We start from the raw sequence: 20,215 nt of genomic DNA on the forward strand, positions 1-20,215 counted from the left end.
TGAAAACAACTTTCTAGATCTAGAATTTTGCATTTCCTTTCACCAAAAAATATGTATAATTTTAAAAAAATAACCTCAGAGACAATTCTGAAAAATCCCTTCTTGATACGTACGAGGTGTTATATAGCACTTTTTTCTATAATCAATGTAAAGAGAGAGATATCTGGAAACATACATTCCATCACATGTATCATACCAACTCTCACCTCCCACACTGCTTTGTTGACTGGCCCAGCTCATCAAAACCAGCAGGTTATAGTTCAGCTTTCTTGGAAATGTAAATATTAGCTTTTTCCTCTGAGGTATCTCAAAACATACCTAAACTTTGGCATAAAAATGCACAGTAGGGAAATCATCTTCTGTGAAACTGAACACTTCTCCTTTACAAAACGTTCTACATCGGGTACAGCCCTGACTCATTTTCGAGGGAGACTATTGAAGCTCCTCAATTCAAGCTCCCTTCTACTTTGAGGATCTGAGTAGCATCTGCCCTCTACTGAAGAAAAGCAGAGCTCTCAGTGTCTATGCTCTCATCAATGAAGAAAAACCTTGGGGCATGTCATAGAAGACTGAAACACAGAGTGGTCTCCAAAAGCACCCTTAGCTCTCTCAGCCCCCTCAACATGAAGGAAAGAGGAGAACGAAAAATCTACATGAGTGACTGTTTTCTCTATCTAGAAATCTTTGTGTCATTCATTGGAGCAGTAGATTTTGTAGAACACTGGCTTTATCTTCCTCACTCACAGAAAAAAAACTAAGAAGATGGATTTTTGCTCAGCTGTACAGACTTTTGACAAAAAAAATCGGCCTTACTTCGCCCCTTCTTGTGGGCTTCCATTAAAGGAACACATTGCGAGTGGGAAGGGTGACTATGTATTTCTTATAATTCATGTCAGGACAGAGTAGGGGGAAATAACAATGCAATGCCATTTCCAAAAAGAGAACATTTTTGGATGGACCTCCCCTTTCTACTAGGACAGAATAATCAAGGAAAGCACTACCATTTTTTCCATTTTACTTTACAAAGACAACATATATATGAAAAAAAGTTAGACACTGAGACACAAACTGGAAGGAAAGAACACAAGGTTCTTATATTAGTCTGTACACAGCTGACAGCAAAAACAAAAGCTTTGTTTACAGAAACAATGAGACCTATTGCCATGCGACACAGAAACAGTCCTCCAAGATGCTGCCACAAATGACAGTCATCAGTGTTACCAATGTGGAGCTATTAAAATTAAAGCTAGGCACTCGTGATTTGTGAATGACACACTATACTAATCTCATAAATGTCAGCAAAAACAAGCAGGGATGCATACAAGAAGAGCATATGTTTAACAAGGTAAGACTGGCAGGATAGGGGATGTAGCCAAGGAGCTGCTCTTCCAGCTGTCCGTGGAAATCAGGACGCCAAGACCCTGAGTGCCTCATTGGCCAGGAAAGCAAACAGGGGCCAGCACGTGCTTCTAACTTATTTTCTCTGCTACCAGTGACATCTGGCTGGGTAAGCAAAAGTGAAGAAAAGTAAGTTCCCATTTTCCTGAAGCAGAAAGGATAAGCTGCAGCAAGTGGCTACATCTTGTTTAACCAGTAGTATTCCCGTTCCAGCATGCAGAAATCCAGTTCAAAGCTGGCCTCCAGCTGTACACCAGCAGCTTTTCAGAAGACTGCAGGTGATGTCATTTTCTGATTGAAAATGGAACATGACTTATAAGAAGATTAAGAGTGTCTAATTCTCTTACAAAGATATAGAGTCAATAGAAATATCATTGCGTTCACATGCTTTATTTAAACAATGGCTACTTATCATCTTGACCACCTTATCTGCATGTTAGATTAAATACCAGGAAGACATGAGTAACAGCTGTAGATAGTCTAACCAAAAACAATGAAATGTTTCAGAATACACGAAACTAAAAATGCTCAAAGGTAACTGGTTGGTAAGGAACACAAGGATATCATTACCTCAAAAATAGTTGGATGGAAGTAAGGAAGAAACAGGCTGAATGACAGGAATAACTTCAAGAAAGCAATTAAATAATTCTGTAATCTAATTGTGGATAGTCCATAGTTCGGTTACTTAAACAAGACGTACTAAAATCATGCAAAGAAAATTCGCTCTGGGAGATGACCAGCTCAGTTACACATGTATTTCCACAAATACAAACTCTAAGGTTACTTTAAAAGATTTTTTTTTTTTTAACCTGTAGTTTCTATGCAATTATCAAGTAATAGAAGCCTGTAAATGTGGATTGCCGAATTGAAAGGCAAGAGAAATTAACCATTTTGTAGCGGATCTGCCAGGCACCCTCACAAGTGATCTTATGAGTTATGGTAATAACATAGAAGGCTGGATCCAACACCTGAAATCTTTCAGCCACAGTTAAATGGAAAATTGCTGACACCAGTCTTAATCTAACAAGAAGAGGTCACAACAATGCAGGTGGCAATCAAATGCTGTTGCTATTTTTTACTCTTGGAATGAAAACAAAGATCTTGGGCTTATGGTGTTAATATAAAAATAGTAAAATATGGATATATTTAACATGTGTTTAGATAGCATTTAAAAAATTCTATAGCATTACACTCAGAAATATATCATCACTTTTGTACCTTAAATTACATGTCAAGTTATGGTTACAAGTAATCACATTTTTATATGGGAAATACTAATTTTGTGTCATTTTTATTTTTGGAAGGATATTAAATTGTATTGACCAACTACATCGTTGCTAAAAATCTCAACATTATTTATCCTTGTATAGCATATACCACTTAAAATAACGTAGAATAATCTTCTAGTTTGCTATGTATAAAATTTAATTGCTCTTCTTAATGAAGGCACAGTTAAGATACTTTTGAAGAAGACAGCTATATATTGCTACTAATAAAATTATACAATAATACACATTGGAAGAGAATTTTGGAGATCAGATCGTCTACCCTTCTATCAAAAGCTGAGCTTTAGATTTGATATCCAGCAAGTGCTGAGCCAAGTCTTGAATATTTTCAACTGCTTATATACTAAAGATACTCAGCAACTGGAGTTTCTAAAACTGTAGTAAAAAATGCTACTAGATGATATAACTTGTGTGCTTGTACTTTCTCTGCAGTCAGCACCTGTCCTGCAGGCCTCAGTAAGTCAGAGTTTAGAAAATTATTTGCTTAATGAGTATTTCAACATCTTCATATGGGAAAACCCTGTGTTACAGTAAATCTGAACATCAATGGCATAAATGGGAGGAGGTACTGTTTGATTTTCTTGGAGACAGTGTCTGTGGCACTGACAGCTGCAAAACTGGAATCAAACATCACAGAGAAAATGCTGACAGCTTTGACACTTTTTTACAAGACTTATTCACAGGAGGAGAGATTTCTGGTTGCTGATGTAGAAAAGGCTCTTTCTGTGATCATCCTTTAAGTAAATAAAACTAATGTATGATGCAGAGATTAAAAATACTTTGTGACTTAAAAACCAGCAATACGGCAGTGACACAAAAATAATCTCCTTCTGGTAAATGGTAGTAGAGGAGACTGGACAGTTTGGGAAAGGAAGGCAGAAAAAGAAATTCAAGGTAAATTTCTGATATATGAAAATCAAAACCTTGAATAAGGAAAAAAACTAAATATGCATGAGACAAAATCTTCTCCATTTTTTGTGCCACTGCTGCATATACAAAAAATGAACTGAGAGGCGCATTTTTCCATCTTGCATGTGTCTTCAATTGAAAACCAGAAAAATGTAACCTTGATGTACTAAGTACTCAAAAAGTACTTTTAGGAGAGGATGATGATTTTTTTTTTTTAAGAAGAAAACTATCTGGTAAGTAATACCATTAGTGAGTAACACAAACATAGGAAAACATACCTACCTGGCTACCGAATACATAAATAGAAAATCGTTGTCAGGTGATCCAGGACTCTTACTATAATCCGTATACTTCTTCTGTGTGGTACTTTTTATATCTTTCATTACAGATTCCATTTCTTTACTGAGATTGGTTTCAGACTATGAACAAAGACACAAAAGAAGATTAGCTAATTTGACCTGAAGAAATGCAACAGCTTATTGCAAAGCATAGCGCTTTCAGGTTTACAAAAACACATTTGCAGGTTATGAAAAAATACACATTAAAAGCCAGTATTCTGTCTCACAGAAGGGTTACAATATTCTGAATTATTCTGATTTTTTCTGAATATGAAAACATTACTGCTTTGTCAAGTTCAGGAATCTTACTGCTTGTGTTATTTTGAAATATATTTGCCTTGCACAAATACACAAAAATAACACAAGGTATCTCTGCCAAGAGTGGAAGGCTAGCAAAATTTAATGGAATATATTTCAGAAAGACCTCATGAAACTTTGTAATACATGAGCATCTGAAAACTGCTCTTTCTGTAAAACAAATAATCCATACCTTAAAATGATCTTAATAGACATTCTTTACACAGCTTCCAGTTACAAGGATATTGGTGTTTTTACATTGTAAAGACATGAGAAATGAAATTTATATTACATGGTTCAATTCTATAATATGTAAGCTACTATGGAGAGAAGTGGGTATGTGTTCTATAAAAATGTATATGAATCACATTTTGTCATAGCTTTTAAATTGCTTATTTTTAGTAGGTAATGCAAAAAGTTCTGTAAACATTTAAAATTTCTTGATATTAAAAAAAAATATTATGCTGTCTTCCGTGTCGGAAGAAAATGAAGTTTACCAGGTTGTCAAGTTTCTAAGAGGTCACATATGCAACAAAACGTAAAAAATGAAAGGTAGAGGCAAATTAACAAGGATCTTTCTGCCTTACACTGATGCTTACTGGGAAAGTTCCCAGCTGTTCTTGAAGATCTTCCACCTCTTGTACAAGATCTTGCATACACTTGTTGCTATGACTTTGCCACAGGCTTCTTTCCGTGTTGTTTCCAGGATAACAAGGAAGAACACTGTTAGCAAACTGCCTACAGAGGGGACAGGTAAATTCTCCTTTGTCCACTGAAAAACCCTGGAGGACCTGGTCATTCTAGAAGAAAATAAAGAAGATGTAGCTGAAATTTGCAAAACATTATAATTTTTAGTTTGGTACTCTATGTGTATAGCCAAAGAACCAAGCCTAAAAACAAAAACTGTAAGGAAAGAATAATTAGAATAGTTCCTCTTTTTAGTGAAAAAGACTCTCTTACAATCCTCCAACTCAAAGAATTTTCCTAATTTGAATTACTCCTCATTGTCAACAATATCCCCATAATGAACCAGAAATATTTCAGTGGGATATTCCGAACATTTGACATGTTGTCTTTTTTTACCAATTCCCATAAAGTTTGAGACTCCCTTGATAAGATCTTTTAATTTATCAAGAGGCAATTTTATTTTCAGAGGAAAGCCTGAAAAACCTTATCAAGTAGCCATTCAAGGGTAGCATAACAAAAACCCTGATTATTTCTTCTTTATCATGAAGGTTAGAAAAATGGACACAGAAGCAGGTGTTGGGAAATGGGGACATCTCCCAAGTGCTCCTGTTACCAACAAGCAGCCTTGCTTCAGCTTTATGAATTGCCTCAACAGTTTCCCCCTCCTGGGAGAAGAGAACGGCTACGTTAACAGTGACTAGAATTCAAACTTCAAGCAAGCAGCCCCAAATGGTGAGGCATTCTGGTGAGCTTCCTTTTACATACCTTTCTGGATGTTGATATCTGATTGTATTATGGAAAAAGAATTGGTTTATCCAGATGAACACAAGTCTATATAAATTATTTTGGTACTAAGAATGATAAAATTATTATGCACTCATCTAGGTAGTAGTAACACAAGCAAATACACACAAAACTTCACTTAAACAATCTAGAAATCCCACAAATACTAAGAGATAGAATAAGAGTTTCTTTTGACTTTAGGTGAGAATCCACTAGAAAAGAGACTTCAGTGTCTAAATGATGCAAAAGATTACTTTTCAAGGTTCAGCAAAATGAGATTCTACCAGGACGAAAGCCCAGATTCTGCTTAATTATCTTGATAGCACAATTACCCCTGAAAGCACCTTTACAGTCGTGTGGAAAAGAACAATTCATCATGGGATCAAATAAAGGCGGAACAGTTTCCGGTTTCTCTAGAGGTAAATTTCACAGAATGACCAATGCTGATACTAAAAATACCAAAGAACTGCTCATAGCTTTTTTCTCAAAATGGAAACAAATCAACAAAGTTTACGAAAAACTAAAAGTAAAAAAAAATTAAAAAGCAGCTTCATATGCAAGAAGTCACCATTTAGCCTTTATTTTACTACACTAAATATTATAACACAGAAAGAAATGATTGCTTAAAACTTGGTGACTTCTGCCACTGAGCTTGTGATAATGTTCTCCGGTGCCGTTCAGGGATCTGCAATTGGGCTGCAGAAGGTTGAGGCAGGTCAAGCAACATCCATCCTACCCTGTTTACTCAGAGCATGTGAAAATAAATGGATGTCTTTTCTAGCCAACAATTATGGAGGTTTAACTAACAAAATGTCTTTTTAAACCATATATAGCAGTAATTTCCCAACAGTATTTTCCAGGGAGAACAACAAAAGAAAAAGCATAATTCACAAGGAGTTAAACTATTTTAACTTGTTTCTCCAAACTGCATGTATAGAACATATTTACTATACAGAACTAGAGATAAAAATCTAACTTTTTGTTAGAATTTTCATATTAAGAATTAACCAAGAGTAGCTCATATTTGTAAAATTCCTCATTTTTCTTCAGTTTCCCTGTAATTTATAACACACATTAAACATCAAAATAAGAATCTATGAAACAGAAATGAAAAGTGTTAGAAATGCTTTACCTGAAGATGCATACCAGAAAAAAACAACACCCAGTGATTTAATTTTTAAGAACAGGATTAATTTAGTCCAGTGTTTCTTCTGAAAGCAAAGTACTTTTGTTAATAATGTCAAGATGTAATAAGAGATTTAGAATCTACTGTCCTTGAAACATAACATCTTGTCCATCAATGAAAACCCAATCTTTCTTTCTCTGAACAGCATAAATCCAATTGATTTCACTAAGAACAGTTCAGATTGCAATTAAAAAATATGATCTTTACTTGTACTTACTCGTAAAGATTCCATGTAAGATTTGTGACAATCTATGTGTAAAGTGTGACCACAAGTTTGTACATAAACACCTCCTTCCCAGCCTATTGACACTGCTTGCAGGCAGGAACTCTAAAACAGTAAGAAAAAACAACAATATATATAAAGTTATAAAGGTATTCAACACAATTTAAGATTTTATATATATATATACATATATATATATATTTATTTGCATGCTATATAATTAAGAGACATGTATTGTGGAAATAAAGAAAAAAAATTATAAGTGTTTACTTACACTAACTTACATAGATGCCATTATGATATTCTTTCCAAAAAACAGCCAAACACTTAAGTTACACTTTGGCAGTTTTTATCTCTTTGTAAAATGACCTCTTTAAAGAACCTCTTGCACAGCATGGAGATGGCTCTGCCCCTACCATGTGTTCCAATAGTACAAGTTATCCCATGTACACGGGCAACATACCACTCCAATACATTTCATTCAGTTTTGTATGTAACCAAAATAGCAAGATTGCAGCTTTCTGAATCCTGGCGAAACCATCACATCTGAGACATCTGCTCAGCAAATTGGAGATGCATCAAAAATTGCAATGCCTGCAGCTGGCACTGGACAACAGAAAGGGCCCGATTCTTCTCTACGACAACATCCAACGCTTCAAAAGTTGAAGGGATTGGGCTACAAAAGTTTGCCTCATCCATCGTATTCACCTGACCTCTTGCCAGCTGACTACCACTTCTTCAAGCATCTTGACAACTTTTTGCAGGGAAAATGCTTTCACAACCAGCAGGGTGCAAAAAAATGCTTTCCAAGAGTTCGTCAAATCCCGAAGCACAGATTTTTATGCTACAGGAGTAAAAAACACTTATTTCTCATTGGCAAAAGTGTGCTGATTGTAATGGTTCCTATTTTGATCAATAAAGCTGTGTTTGAGCCCGGTCACTATGATTTAAAATTCAAGGTCCAAAACCACAATCACTTTTGCACCAACCTAATACAAATTCCAGCTACAAGACATGCTCCTGTTCAGCTTGCCTCAACCTGACATTCATAATGTCCTATGACCATCTCAGGCCACAGAACAAGGAAAACTTGATTTTTCTCCTGCTGCTTCCTGCATGATTACAGGTTACAGTATTAGTAAGGCACAGTTGTATGATGCACATGGATAAGCACCCCCAGGACAAAAGTTTCATTCAGGAAAAGCATTATTTATTGCATGTATTTTTCTTTTGCAAAAGAAGAAAGACACAACCACAAAGTCCTTCCAGAAAGGCTTTACCCTATTACTCTTTAGTTCAGAAAATGAGTGTCCAAAGCCAGCCACAGACTTGGGATGGAACACACCTGTATTGAGTTATGGGTTACAGAGTACTATGTCATTCTGAAAATAGTCCTATCAATCCAGTATATGAAGTTTTATCTCCTAATCCCTAGTTATACCTCTCCATACTAAAAATAACCACTTTCAATGATTTTTCCTTTACTGGGCAAGAACTCTACTCCCTGATTGACAGCAAGCATCGAATTTCAGCCTAGAAAGTCCAAAAGGAGTCTCTAGGGAAATAATGAGCCTGGTTTGCCCAATCTGTATATACCATGTAGCTTTTGAATATTATTTTGTTCTTCTAGTAGAATAAGCTAAATCATGTTCTGTAACTTAGAATTTTCACATCTAAGTGAAATTATTCTCTTGTCTCATGCAATCTGTTGTTAGAGGAAGGACACAGCTGATAAATAAAATTACTTCCTATTGCTTAGCTCAGCTGAACAAGACACTCAAGACACTAACAGATGTTTCCATTTTTATCCCAGAAGAAATTTAAGGATTAGTTCTTTCATGCAGAGACATTTTTTAACACAGTAGTGACCTGGAAACTTGAAAGCAAAGATAGCTAAATTCCACTAATGTTTGAACCAGGACTAGAATTTTTGAAGCAGGATGCATTTGCTCATTGCATCACAGTGTATTTTAGACCAATCTGTTGGTAGTGTTACTGCACAAAAAAGGGAAATACACAGTACAGTGAGTCAAAGTTTTTGAGAAACATTTTGCTTGGAACTCCTTCCATTTGTAGTATGCAAACATGTAAAATAAAGCTACAGTATTGCTTCAATGTTTTTAATCGCTTTGGTATGAAAAAATAATAAGTAGTTGAAACAATAAACATAATCAATATCAAAAGAAGAAAAGCTTGTTCACAAATTCTTTCTGAACTTTCACTCAGAAATAATTCAGAAATAATTTCCTGCTTACATCTTCAAAGTTTTACTTTCTAGCAAGGAAATGTATAATACTTGCCTCAGGAGAAGATGTTTTTCTAAAAACACTGCCGCTTTTTTAAACTATATCAGTTATGAAATTCATTCTAAATTAATCTACTCTACATAAGCAAGCTTGGTTGCAGTTGGCAAATTTCAATTACCTGTGCATGACATATTATGAGAAAGCTAGCCATCATGTCAGAGTAAAAACAGTCAGTTTCTCCTCTTTAAAGCTTCTAAAGGTTGATTATTTAGTTAGATCTGCCTAAGAACTGGTATGTTGCCCAAGACTAGTCTACAGAAGCTAATTCAGGGTCACAGGTTACATATTGTTCTCCCCTAGAACGATTTCTCAGAAGAGTTATATATTATTTTACATGGCTGTTTTAGACACTAGCAAGCAAAGTCACAGGCAAGACTTCCACAAAGGCCTACACCAGAACAGGTCCTGTTAAGCAACAAGAATTGGATCTCAAATTTAAATATGAAAAGCTGTAATGTGGCTTTGTGAAGAAATGCAAAAATCTGCTTAGAACAGCTAACAGAACTGCAAACCAGAAAATAACCAATTAATGTAGAATTGAACTTCAGTAATGTTGTGCAGAGTTGAGGATTCAGCAGAAGGGGGTGAAGTCTTCTGCTGGTCCCTCCTTCCCATCCACTTATCCTCCCCTTCTCTGTAGTGGCTCAGAAAACTGTTAAAGATTAAAAGAAATCTTTCCACTTACTCTGTGCTGTCAAAAATACTTTGATTAAGAATAATTCCTTGATCAGATTTTCTGAATGGCCACAAGAAAACTGGTGTTTTGACAGCAATACCTAAGATAGCAAAACTACATCTCAATTGTGTGGTCACACTGAATTATGAGATATCATCTTCTAGAGAACATCTGCATGGGTATTTAATGACCATGCAGTCTGTAGATATACTAGATGTCTACATGAAAAATGTAACTAGTGAAAAGCCAGACACTATTTAAAAATAAGGACCCTATCACACTTCGTAACTACTGCAACATGATGAAGTGTTCACTGAATGCAGAAATGAAACTAGAAGGACTCTAAGTTGTAGTTTCATTTACCTTTTTACATAAATTTTTCAGCAGCGGTAGTATTGTTCACATGAATACTTACATCTTTAAAGTATCGCTGTAAAGTCGAAAGCCTCGCGTCATGCAGTGTTGCACAGGTATCCCAAGAGTATATTTGCTCCTCTTCAGTAGTTGGTAGTTTCTTTGGCTCAGTGCTACTGCGGCATTGTCCCAACACTGTATGAAGAAAAGAACCAATAAAGAATGCAATAGGTAACTATATCCTAAACAATTAAGAAAACAATCAGGAAATTTTGGCTCGCAACTACAGTAATGTGCATGGCATAAGGAACAAGTAAAATGAACTAGAAGCCTTGGCCCAGTCCCAGGGATATGATATAATTGGCATTTGTGAAACCTGGTGGGATGAATCCTGTGACTGGAGTGCCATGATGAACGGCTATAGGCTATTCAGAAGGGATATGCAGGCGGTTGCACTGTGTGTAGCAGAGAGGCCGGAGTGCACGGAGCTGGCAGTTGGTGACATAAAAGTTGAGAGCCTCTGGGTAAGGATTAAGGGTCAGACAAATAAAGCAGATGTTGTTGTGGGTATCTACTACAGGCCACCCAGCCAGGATGATGACACTGATGAGTTATTCTTTAAGGAACTAAGTGAAACCTCCAAATCATCTGCCCTTGTCCTTATTGGGGATTTCAACTTGTCAGATGTCAACTGGGAATATCACACAGCTGGCACCAACAGGTCCAGAAGATTCCTGAAGCATCTGGATGATAACTTCTTGGTGCAGGTATGAAGGGAACTCACCAGGAAAGGTGCCTTCCTAGATCTGACACTCACTAACAGAGAGGGTCTTGTAGGAGATGTTGCAACCGGTGGCTCCCTTGGCCACAGCAACCATGAAGCAGTCAGGATTAAAATATTTGCTAACAGGAGGAAAACTTCCAGCAAGACCTTAACACTAGATACAAGGAGACCAGGCTTCAGACTGCTCAGAGAAATACTTAGTAAGATTCCCTGGGAAGAAGCTTTTGAAGGTGTTGGGGTCCATCAGTGCTGGTCATTTTTTAAGCATCACCTACTAAGAGCACAGGATCAAGCCATTCCAAAATGCCAAAAACCTAGCAGGCGAGGCAAAAAGCCAGCTTGGTTGAGCAGGGATCTTCTTCTTGAAATACAGCAAAAAGAGAAACTACATGGTCAGTGGAAGCAAGGCTAGGCAACATGGGAGGTGGGGAGGAAATTCGTGCTGCCAAAGCTCAATTAGAATTGAAGCTGGTCAATACTGTGAAGGAAAATTAAGAAAGGCTTTTAAAATATATGAATGGCAAAAGGCAAATGCAAAATAACATTGGCCCATTAACTGATGAGCATGGTCACCTTATTAACAGGGACATGGACAAAGCTGAGACATTTAATGCTTTCTTCACTTCAGTTTTCAACACTGATGATAGACTTGGAGGCCCCCATAACCCTGGGCTAGAAAATCATGGCTGTGAGAACAATAAACTCTCAATCAATCTGGAACTTGTATGGGATCTGCTACTCCAGCTAGATCCCGACAAACAGATGGGTTCTGATGGGATTCATCTAAGGGTGCTTAAAGAGATGGCTGAGATCATAGCAAGACTTCTCTCCGTGATTTTTCAATGGTCCTAGGAATCTGGATTGGTCCCAGAAGACTGGAAGCTGGCAAACGTCCCAATCTACAAGAAGGGCAACAGGGATGACACTGGAAACTACAGACCTGTCAGCCCCACTTCTGTTCCTGGCAAAATCATGGAGAAGATTGTTCTGGGAGTTAATGAAAAACATCTGAACAACTCAGTCATCGGTCCCAGCCAGCATGGGTTCATGAGGGGAAAGTCTTGCCTGACCAACTTAATTTTGTTCTACGACAAGGTTACCCACCCAGTTAACCAAAGGAGGCCTATCAACATGATCGTTTCGGATTTCAGTAAAGCCTTTGACACTGTCTCTCAAAGCATCCTCCTGGACAAGATGGCCGGCATACAGCTGGGTAAACACACAATGCAGTGGGGGAGCAATTGGCTGACAGGCTGGGCTCAAAGGGTTCTAGTAAACAGGGTAATGTCAATCTGGTGACCAGTCACTAGTGGAGTTCCACAGTGATCCATCTTAGGGCCAGAGCTCTTCAATGTCTTTATAAATAACTTAGACTCGGGACTTGAGGGATTGCATAGTAAGTTTGCTGATGACACAAAATTCGGGGGAGCTGTCAACATTCTCAAGGGCAGAGAGGCCTTTCAGAGGGCTCTGGACAAACTGGAGAACTGGGCAATCATCAACCGCATGAAGTTCTACAAGAGCAAGTGCAGGATTTTGCACCTGGGACACAGCAATCCTGGCTGTACATACAGACTGGGGGATGAGATGCTGGAAAGCAGCTCTGCAGAGAGGGATCTGGGGGTTCTGGTTGACGGCAAGCTGCACATGAACCAACAGTATGCCCCGGCAGCCATGAGGGCCAACCATGTCCTGGGGTGTTTCAAGCACAGCATTACCAGCTGGGTGAGGGAGGTGATTGTCTTGCTCTGCTCTGCACTGGTGCAGCCTCACCTGGCGCACTGTGTGCAGTTCTGGACGCCACAGGATAAAAAAGATATTAAGCTACTAGAAAGTGTTCAGAAGAGGGACACAAAGTTGGTGAAGGGTTTGGAGAGGAAGCCATATGAGGAGTGGCTAAAGTCACTTGGTTGGTTCAGCCTGGAGAAGAGGAGACCTCATCACAGCTACAGCTTCCTCACAAGGGGAGGAGGAAAAGTACGTGCCAAACTCTTTTCTTTAGGGGGCAATGACAGAACCTGAGCGAATGGCAGGAAGATGTGCCAGGGAAGGTTTAGGTTGAACATTAGGAAAGGGTTCTTCCCCCAGAGGGTGGTGGAGCACTGGAACAGGCTCCCCAGGGAGGTGTCACGGCCCCAACCTGACAGTGTTCAAAGAGACTGGACAACATCCTCAGACATACGGTGCAAACTGTGGGCTTGTCATGTGCAGGGACAGGAGTTGGACTCAATGATCGTTGTGGGTCCATTCCAACTGAGGACATTCTATGATTCTACAATGTGCTTTCTTGATGTTAAACAGTAAAAAAAAATTATTAAAGAAACCAAATATTAAAAGCTGTACTTCTGCTCTTGTACATAATAAAGCATATATACATACACAAACACACATACATACATAGAGATACATGAATGACTCTTTCATTGTCTTTTTCTTTCAATACCTATTTTCTTGCAGGTCTGTTATATACTGCTGTGTTTGCAAAAGCTGACAGGAATGAGGAGACAATGAAACTATTCACACTTTTTCCAACCATTTAAAAATTTTCTCAGTACCCTTAGACCTACATGTGTGCCTCATGGAGGACCATCCACAAAAAAAGACAGGACTCTGTCTTTCCAGGCTTCATCGGACACACAAGTATTTATGCACACATACTAAAAGCTGCAGAAACACTGCTTGTCTGAGAGGTCACACGATCATACCTGAGGATGCTTGTAATAGTACAACTAGCCCTGTAGGTCTGTCTTCAGTAGAAGGACCACTTTGTCCACAAATAACACAATCATATATTGCCTCGGAAACATGCTGTTCTGATGTAGCTACCTCCATGGCAATATCAGCATCTGGCGATTCTAAAAATGGATAAGAAAATTGATATTAAACAGAGAGAAATTCAGTTACATCTGCATTGAAGTAGTGACAAAAAAACCACCAAAATAATCTCTCTGATTTATCTACAACTAAAACATTGACCATTACTTGAAACTTACCTTGCTGTTTCAAAAAGACAGACACCTACACAATGAAGTAAAATTTTTGCCATATTCAAAATTATTCACAGTGGAATTAAATGTTTAGTTCAAGCTTTGGATTTAACTTGCTCTCTTTAAAATGTCTATAAAACAGAGATCTAATTTCTGTTTCATTAAACACTATGCTGAGAAGTTTGAACAGAGAGAGATGAAGGGCAATGAAAAGGAAACCCTACTGAACCCAGACTTGCTCATAAGTGACTCTAACAACAATTAGAAAGAAAAAGTTAATGTGGAGACCTTACAAATAATGTAAGGATGCTTAAACAAGGTGAATTAAACGTGCAACTAAAAAGTTTTGGTGTTTTTTTTTTTAATATGAAGCTTGGAGAAACTTTAAAAATTTGGGGTGCATAAAGAAAGTAATCTGCTGCTATGCAGCACATGTTTAGTTTAACAATTACTGTATACAAGACGTAGAGACCTGGTTTTCTAACAGTCCACATTATTATTTCCTAGATGCACAGACAAATATTCAAGGCTAAGGACCACCTTCAAAGTACTGAAGTAACTGCATTTGCTGTAGCTTTGTTCACATGACAGTGGTGGTGGTTTCAAGGCACGGGGCTAACCAAAATAGAACCAGTTTTATATTATGTTACAATCAAAAGTAAGAATTATTTATTGACTTGAAAGAAAAGCACCTTAGGACTAGATGATCCTCTCCTGAGTGCTCAGGAACACAGAGTTATCCTCTCAACTTAGAATATAAGGGTGCTTTGTTTCTTTCCTAGAAGATAATTTTTTCAAAGCAAAACACTTCCTCCCTACCTTCAACCATGCCTTTTATCTCACTGATTAAGGAGGCCAAGGTGCTGGATAGAGAATCCAAAACCCTTGAGAGCAGCAACAGTCTCCCTGCAGAACTGCTTTCAGAGGAGCTGCTCTCTTCTGGATGTTGCCTACAATCTCAGCACGGGAGGCTGCTGCCATAAGGAGAGGTGTGCTGCATGCCAGGCAGTGGTTTTTCGCTATGAAAAGATCCAAGCAATGCTCTCACTCACAGGGCAGAATCAAAATCACATTGTTTTAGCAGCTATTGATTTCCCAGTCAGTTATTGAGGGTCATATGAAAATGAACTTGGATCTTCATTGACATGCTTAATATTGTACACACGTCTATCACCATCTAGTGGCAGTCAGATATACAACGAAAGAAAAAGCAGAATGCATCAACTGCAAATGCTTTAAGTCCAAACATCCAGAAAACCAAGGAGCAACTGCAGCACAGAAGGAAGTAAATACTAAAGCTATTTTTTATATTTAACATCATCTCATAATTGTGTAACACACACCCATGTACACCTATACATCAGAAGCACATGGCACCAGAATAACGAGAGTAGCAGCCTTCTTATTTACACTTTTCTAAAATATTGTCTATATAACGTGATATATGCATCCATTCAGTATTTTGAAGAAGTGCAGGAAGAGAATACAGCGTGTCAATCTGATTTTGAACAACTCAGTGGAAGTCCTCAAAAATCAGTCAACATTCAATTTACAATACACCATTCATTCACCATAAATTGCTTATTTTAAGCAGTAAGGAAAAAAATAGTATTTAAAGGTGTTTTGAACCAATTCAGTATATGCAATCTATACTTCTATTGCCTATGAGCAACAGGCATATAAAAATCAGGCTAATTTAATTTCAGAACTCAATGATTAAATGCCCGTTTCCTTCACAACTACTTTGTGCCAGGCTACTTTGGCAAACAATAAAATTTCAGGAGAACTAGCATCAAGGAAGACTTCCTAATAAAATAATTTCCCCTAGAGCTAGTGAAAGAAGGCCAAGTCAACTTAGATAAAATCCATGGTTAAGGGCAATAGGCAAGAATTTCAAATCTCAAATAATAAGCAGATAAAAAACACCCAATCAAAACCCCTCAATTCTTTTTGAATGGACTATGATAAACCTTGATTACTGGCTTAAACTAGTTGTTAGCTTCTTTGGAAGCTAAGACTTGGGCTACAGTTTAACAAGATACATTTAGGCACCATAATTGCTGGAGTGAAATATATATCACTGGCAGTCTGGAAAAAAGCAAGCAAGCTATGGTTATAGTAATGATCTCAATCTTGTCTTTCTTGCCTTCCTGAGCTCTGCCTCAGTGGAGCTCCTGTGGCAGCCACAAACCCTGCCTCGCCACCTCCACTGTCACAGACCAGGACAAACCTGTTTCAACTCAAAATACTGTGGAAAATGAGACAATAATATTTTATTAATGCATATAAAGTAACTGGCATGTCTCCATTCTACATCACTTTCAGTTATATATTTCCTATTTCACATTTAGAAAAATAAAACCAAACTGTGTTTTATTGCAATAGGACTCATATGGAAGCTTAAAATGCCCAGAAACTTGTAGCTCCAAAAATTCTTTTTTTTTCATGTCATATAAACAAAAGTACATAACTGCTTTGTGTTTTCCATGGCAACTTGTGAAGTATTTATTTAAAGTTACTGGAGTTATAATGCTATTTTATTTATTTTATTTAGAAAATACATGTTCTTACCAATTTTTAAAGCATGAGCTAATATCTCCTAGCTCCTAGAATTCAATTATAAAAAGGCAGCTTAAGAAAAATGGTTATTTTATTGAGTGTCTTTTTATACTAATGAAAAGTCAAAATGCTGACTGTGATATAACACAAAACTCCCTTCTATTCTGGCTAAAAACTCTACCCAAATCACCACCAAGAACTGTCATGTGAACAAAGCTACATCAGTTCCAACTAAAAGGTGATGAATAATCTATACCTTCTTATTTTGCTTCTACTGGCACACAAACCCCCGTTTTTTGGCAACATTAGGAAGATATTTCCTTGAAAACAGCACTCGTGTGTGATGCCCCTTAACAACAGTGCCTTATGGAGTGCCCAAGAATCCTTTGTCAGCCATTTGCCAAGATACGATCTCCAGGCATATTACTCCTCCAACCTTTCAAACAGGTTTTGTAGGAGCCTGCAGTTCCGTAGTGGCAACAGGAGAGCAAGGAAGACCAAGGTGGGTTTAGTTGTGAGGCTGAAGCATAGTTTTACCAGGCCAGGCAGCAGTCACATGAGATAGCAACAGTATATTACACCAAGCATTATTTCCAATACAACCAGAACTCCTTACAATTTAAAACTCTGATTCTCCAAAGACTTAACCTAATTGATTTCACGTGACTTCTCATGATGTCAATGTGCGTGAAAAATTAGTAAATGAGAAATACACACAGTATTGGTACCAATTCACCAAGTTTCTCTTATGAGGTTTGTTTAATGTTGTAACACAGTCCACTCCCTTACAGCAGGTTCTGGGACTTTTATTTGTCCTTGCGAATAATTTCGGAAATCTGGATAAATATGAATCTCATTAAAAACAAAGATAAGAATACTGAAGGAGGATGAAAACATTTAAACTGTAACAGAAAGCCAGGGTAGTGCCAAACACTATCACTCCCTCTGTTTTTTACAAAAGTTAATTATTTAGCTCTTTGTTTAGTTTTATATCAACAGGAGTGAGACTGAAAGTCACAAAATCCTAGCATTTCCTACCTCCTAGCAAATCCTGATCAGTGTGCTAAAATCTAGCACACTGTTTTGTTGCAGAATGCACTGCCACCTGAATTACTTCATTTCTACTCTCCAGAGTCACAGACTCCCTCCTGTTCTTTCCCCATCCAGCAAAACCCCAGAACTGAAAGGGCCTTGTAAACACAGAAAATACAGTTTACAATCTCTGTTGACTGTAGTCAACATTTTCCTGCCATACACATTGTGTGTCAAAGTAGCCCCTTGGCATCAAAGCAACCATTAGTATGCTAATATTCTTTGCCCTGACCCAGCATATATATTCTCAAGAGATCGGTACCTAATTTATTTTTCTATCTGGGTTCAGAAGATTGAGCGTTAGCAAATGTATGTCACCTTGCACTAAAACACTGCACTTCCCTTTACCTCTAGCTAAGGAACGTTCGCTTGAAGGACAAAATGATGTCCTGCCAAGACTCCCATCATAAGAAAGAAATGCAAAGATCATATTGCACACTCATCATGAGGCAGTAAAAAAAACACATCAGACAACATAGGGCACTTCAGAGAGAGCAAAACTATTGAAGGAATCCAAGATATCTTCATAATTATAATGCACAAATTAACCAATTTACCAATTTCTACTAAGATACATTTGATTAAGTAGTTCAGCAGCTTGCCTCCTGGAATGGCTCATAATACTTCATGTGTATAAAACTTATATAGACAGATGTTTACAAATATCGCTGTAATTTGTTAAAGGCTACTGTTAACCTGGAACATGGGCATCTATTTTTTGTCCTTCTCAAGTCCTGCCTGAAAGGCAGTGAAGCTTCTAAAATCTTTTGCATGGAGTTCTGCATCATAACAAATAAACTGTAGCCTCACACTGAGATAAGTGCCCTCAAAACAAAGATGTAAAAGCAGCAATCACTGGGAGACTAGGCAGCCTCTGGAGGTGACACTGTACGTGACAACACATTTTTGACTCACTAGACATTCTCCTCAGTTCAAAAGCTCTTATCTGCTGCTCTTGGAATGATGTTTCTTGGTTTATTTTTCTACTTATTACATTAGTCCTTCAGTCAAACAGCTACAGACAGCACAGTGGATTCTGTTCCATTCTAGTTCATTAACATAACTGTTTCTAAATTTCACTTAATTACTTCCAGGCAAGCTTGAATAGCAATGCAGTTCTGCAGATGTCACAGAATATAAATAGAAGGTAACAGGGGGCACAAATGGAAAGTGCTACATAATTGGAATTTTCTTCTACAGTGATTATATGCAAGAAAACACCAAACTTTACTTTAAGAACCTCAGAAGAATTTGTGAAATCCAGTTCAAATAAACCATTTTTGCTAGTAAAATGAGACACATCTAATATTGAAAAATGAACATGTAATTGGGTAGCCTCCTTTTTGGCCATGTTTCATTGCAGCATCCCAACAATCAAAGAGGAATGTCTCAGGGCATTAATGGTGGTTCTGTGCACTTCAATAAACACTTAAGTTTATGGGGGTTTTAATAAAATAAGTCTTTAAGCTTTGGCTACTCTTCATTATTCCTATCATCTTCTAGACACATTTATTTTCAGAGTATTTTCAATCTTCTACACATTTCATAGACAGAGAAGTTATAAAAGTTGATGATGATAATTTGCCCAAATAACACCAACCGAATCAGTGCCAGGGAGCTGAGGCCTCAGCATCCCTGCATTCTGACAGTGTTATTACTATTATAACAATCAAACAAAATTAATAAAACTACTGTTGAATTTTAACTTATAATGAAAGTAACAGGTAACAGAGTGTGAATGTGTCAGGGGGGCATGCAAACGTACTATTTCTGCACAGCTATGATACGATTCAGGAACAGACTATTAAATACTTACAGAAGTTTTACATTTAATCACTCCAGAAAGACCAGATTCGGAATTATTACCATGTCTTGTGTTTTAAAATCTGAGTAACAATAGTTCGTGCAACTTTTTCAATAATTGGCTGTAACATATACAGACTACATTCACAGCTGAACAAATTACTTCAGTTAACACAAGACAAAACAAAAAACCAGTAACAGAGCAAACTTAAGAAAATATTCCTGGCATAAAATCCAGGTTTTAAAATAAATCCTATGTACTCTAATGGAATACATACTTCCCTTCTGTGAGCTATTTTAATGCTAGTCAGAACATAAAAGCTAGTTAATACTGGACTACAGTACAAATTCAGTGAATTTTCATCATAAACTCAGAAAACAGTATGGCAACCTACAAGACACTGAAAAAAGTTAGTGAAAAAGAAAAGCAATTATTCAGCTAACACAATGACTGGAATTCTATTAAGCTGTTGCCAAGAAATGCCTTCATGCAGAACGACTTTATGAAAATGTGGTCCATTAAGCTGATTCTATCTACTGCTGTGCA

General features: G+C 37.4%; 1 protein-coding gene across 1 annotated transcript in view; it reads right to left on the reverse strand.

The window, feature by feature from the left end:
* UBR3 (ubiquitin protein ligase E3 component n-recognin 3) overlaps window positions 1-20,215 on the reverse strand; it is a 120,038-nt gene that overhangs the window by 38,489 nt on the left and 61,334 nt on the right. The window contains exons 25-29 of the mRNA XM_080346430.1: window positions 13,933-14,082; window positions 10,505-10,638; window positions 7,102-7,212; window positions 4,828-5,028; window positions 3,876-4,012 (exon numbers count right to left, since the gene is read on the reverse strand). Coding sequence (XP_080202556.1) covers window positions 3,876-4,012; window positions 4,828-5,028; window positions 7,102-7,212; window positions 10,505-10,638; window positions 13,933-14,082 — 733 coding nt within the window. The remainder of the gene's footprint in view (window positions 1-3,875; window positions 4,013-4,827; window positions 5,029-7,101; window positions 7,213-10,504; window positions 10,639-13,932; window positions 14,083-20,215) is intronic.

Source organism: Nesoenas mayeri (genome assembly GCF_963082525.1).
Source record: "Nesoenas mayeri genome assembly, chromosome: 6".
In the NCBI taxonomy this organism is placed as follows: Eukaryota; Metazoa; Chordata; class Aves; order Columbiformes; family Columbidae; genus Nesoenas; species Nesoenas mayeri.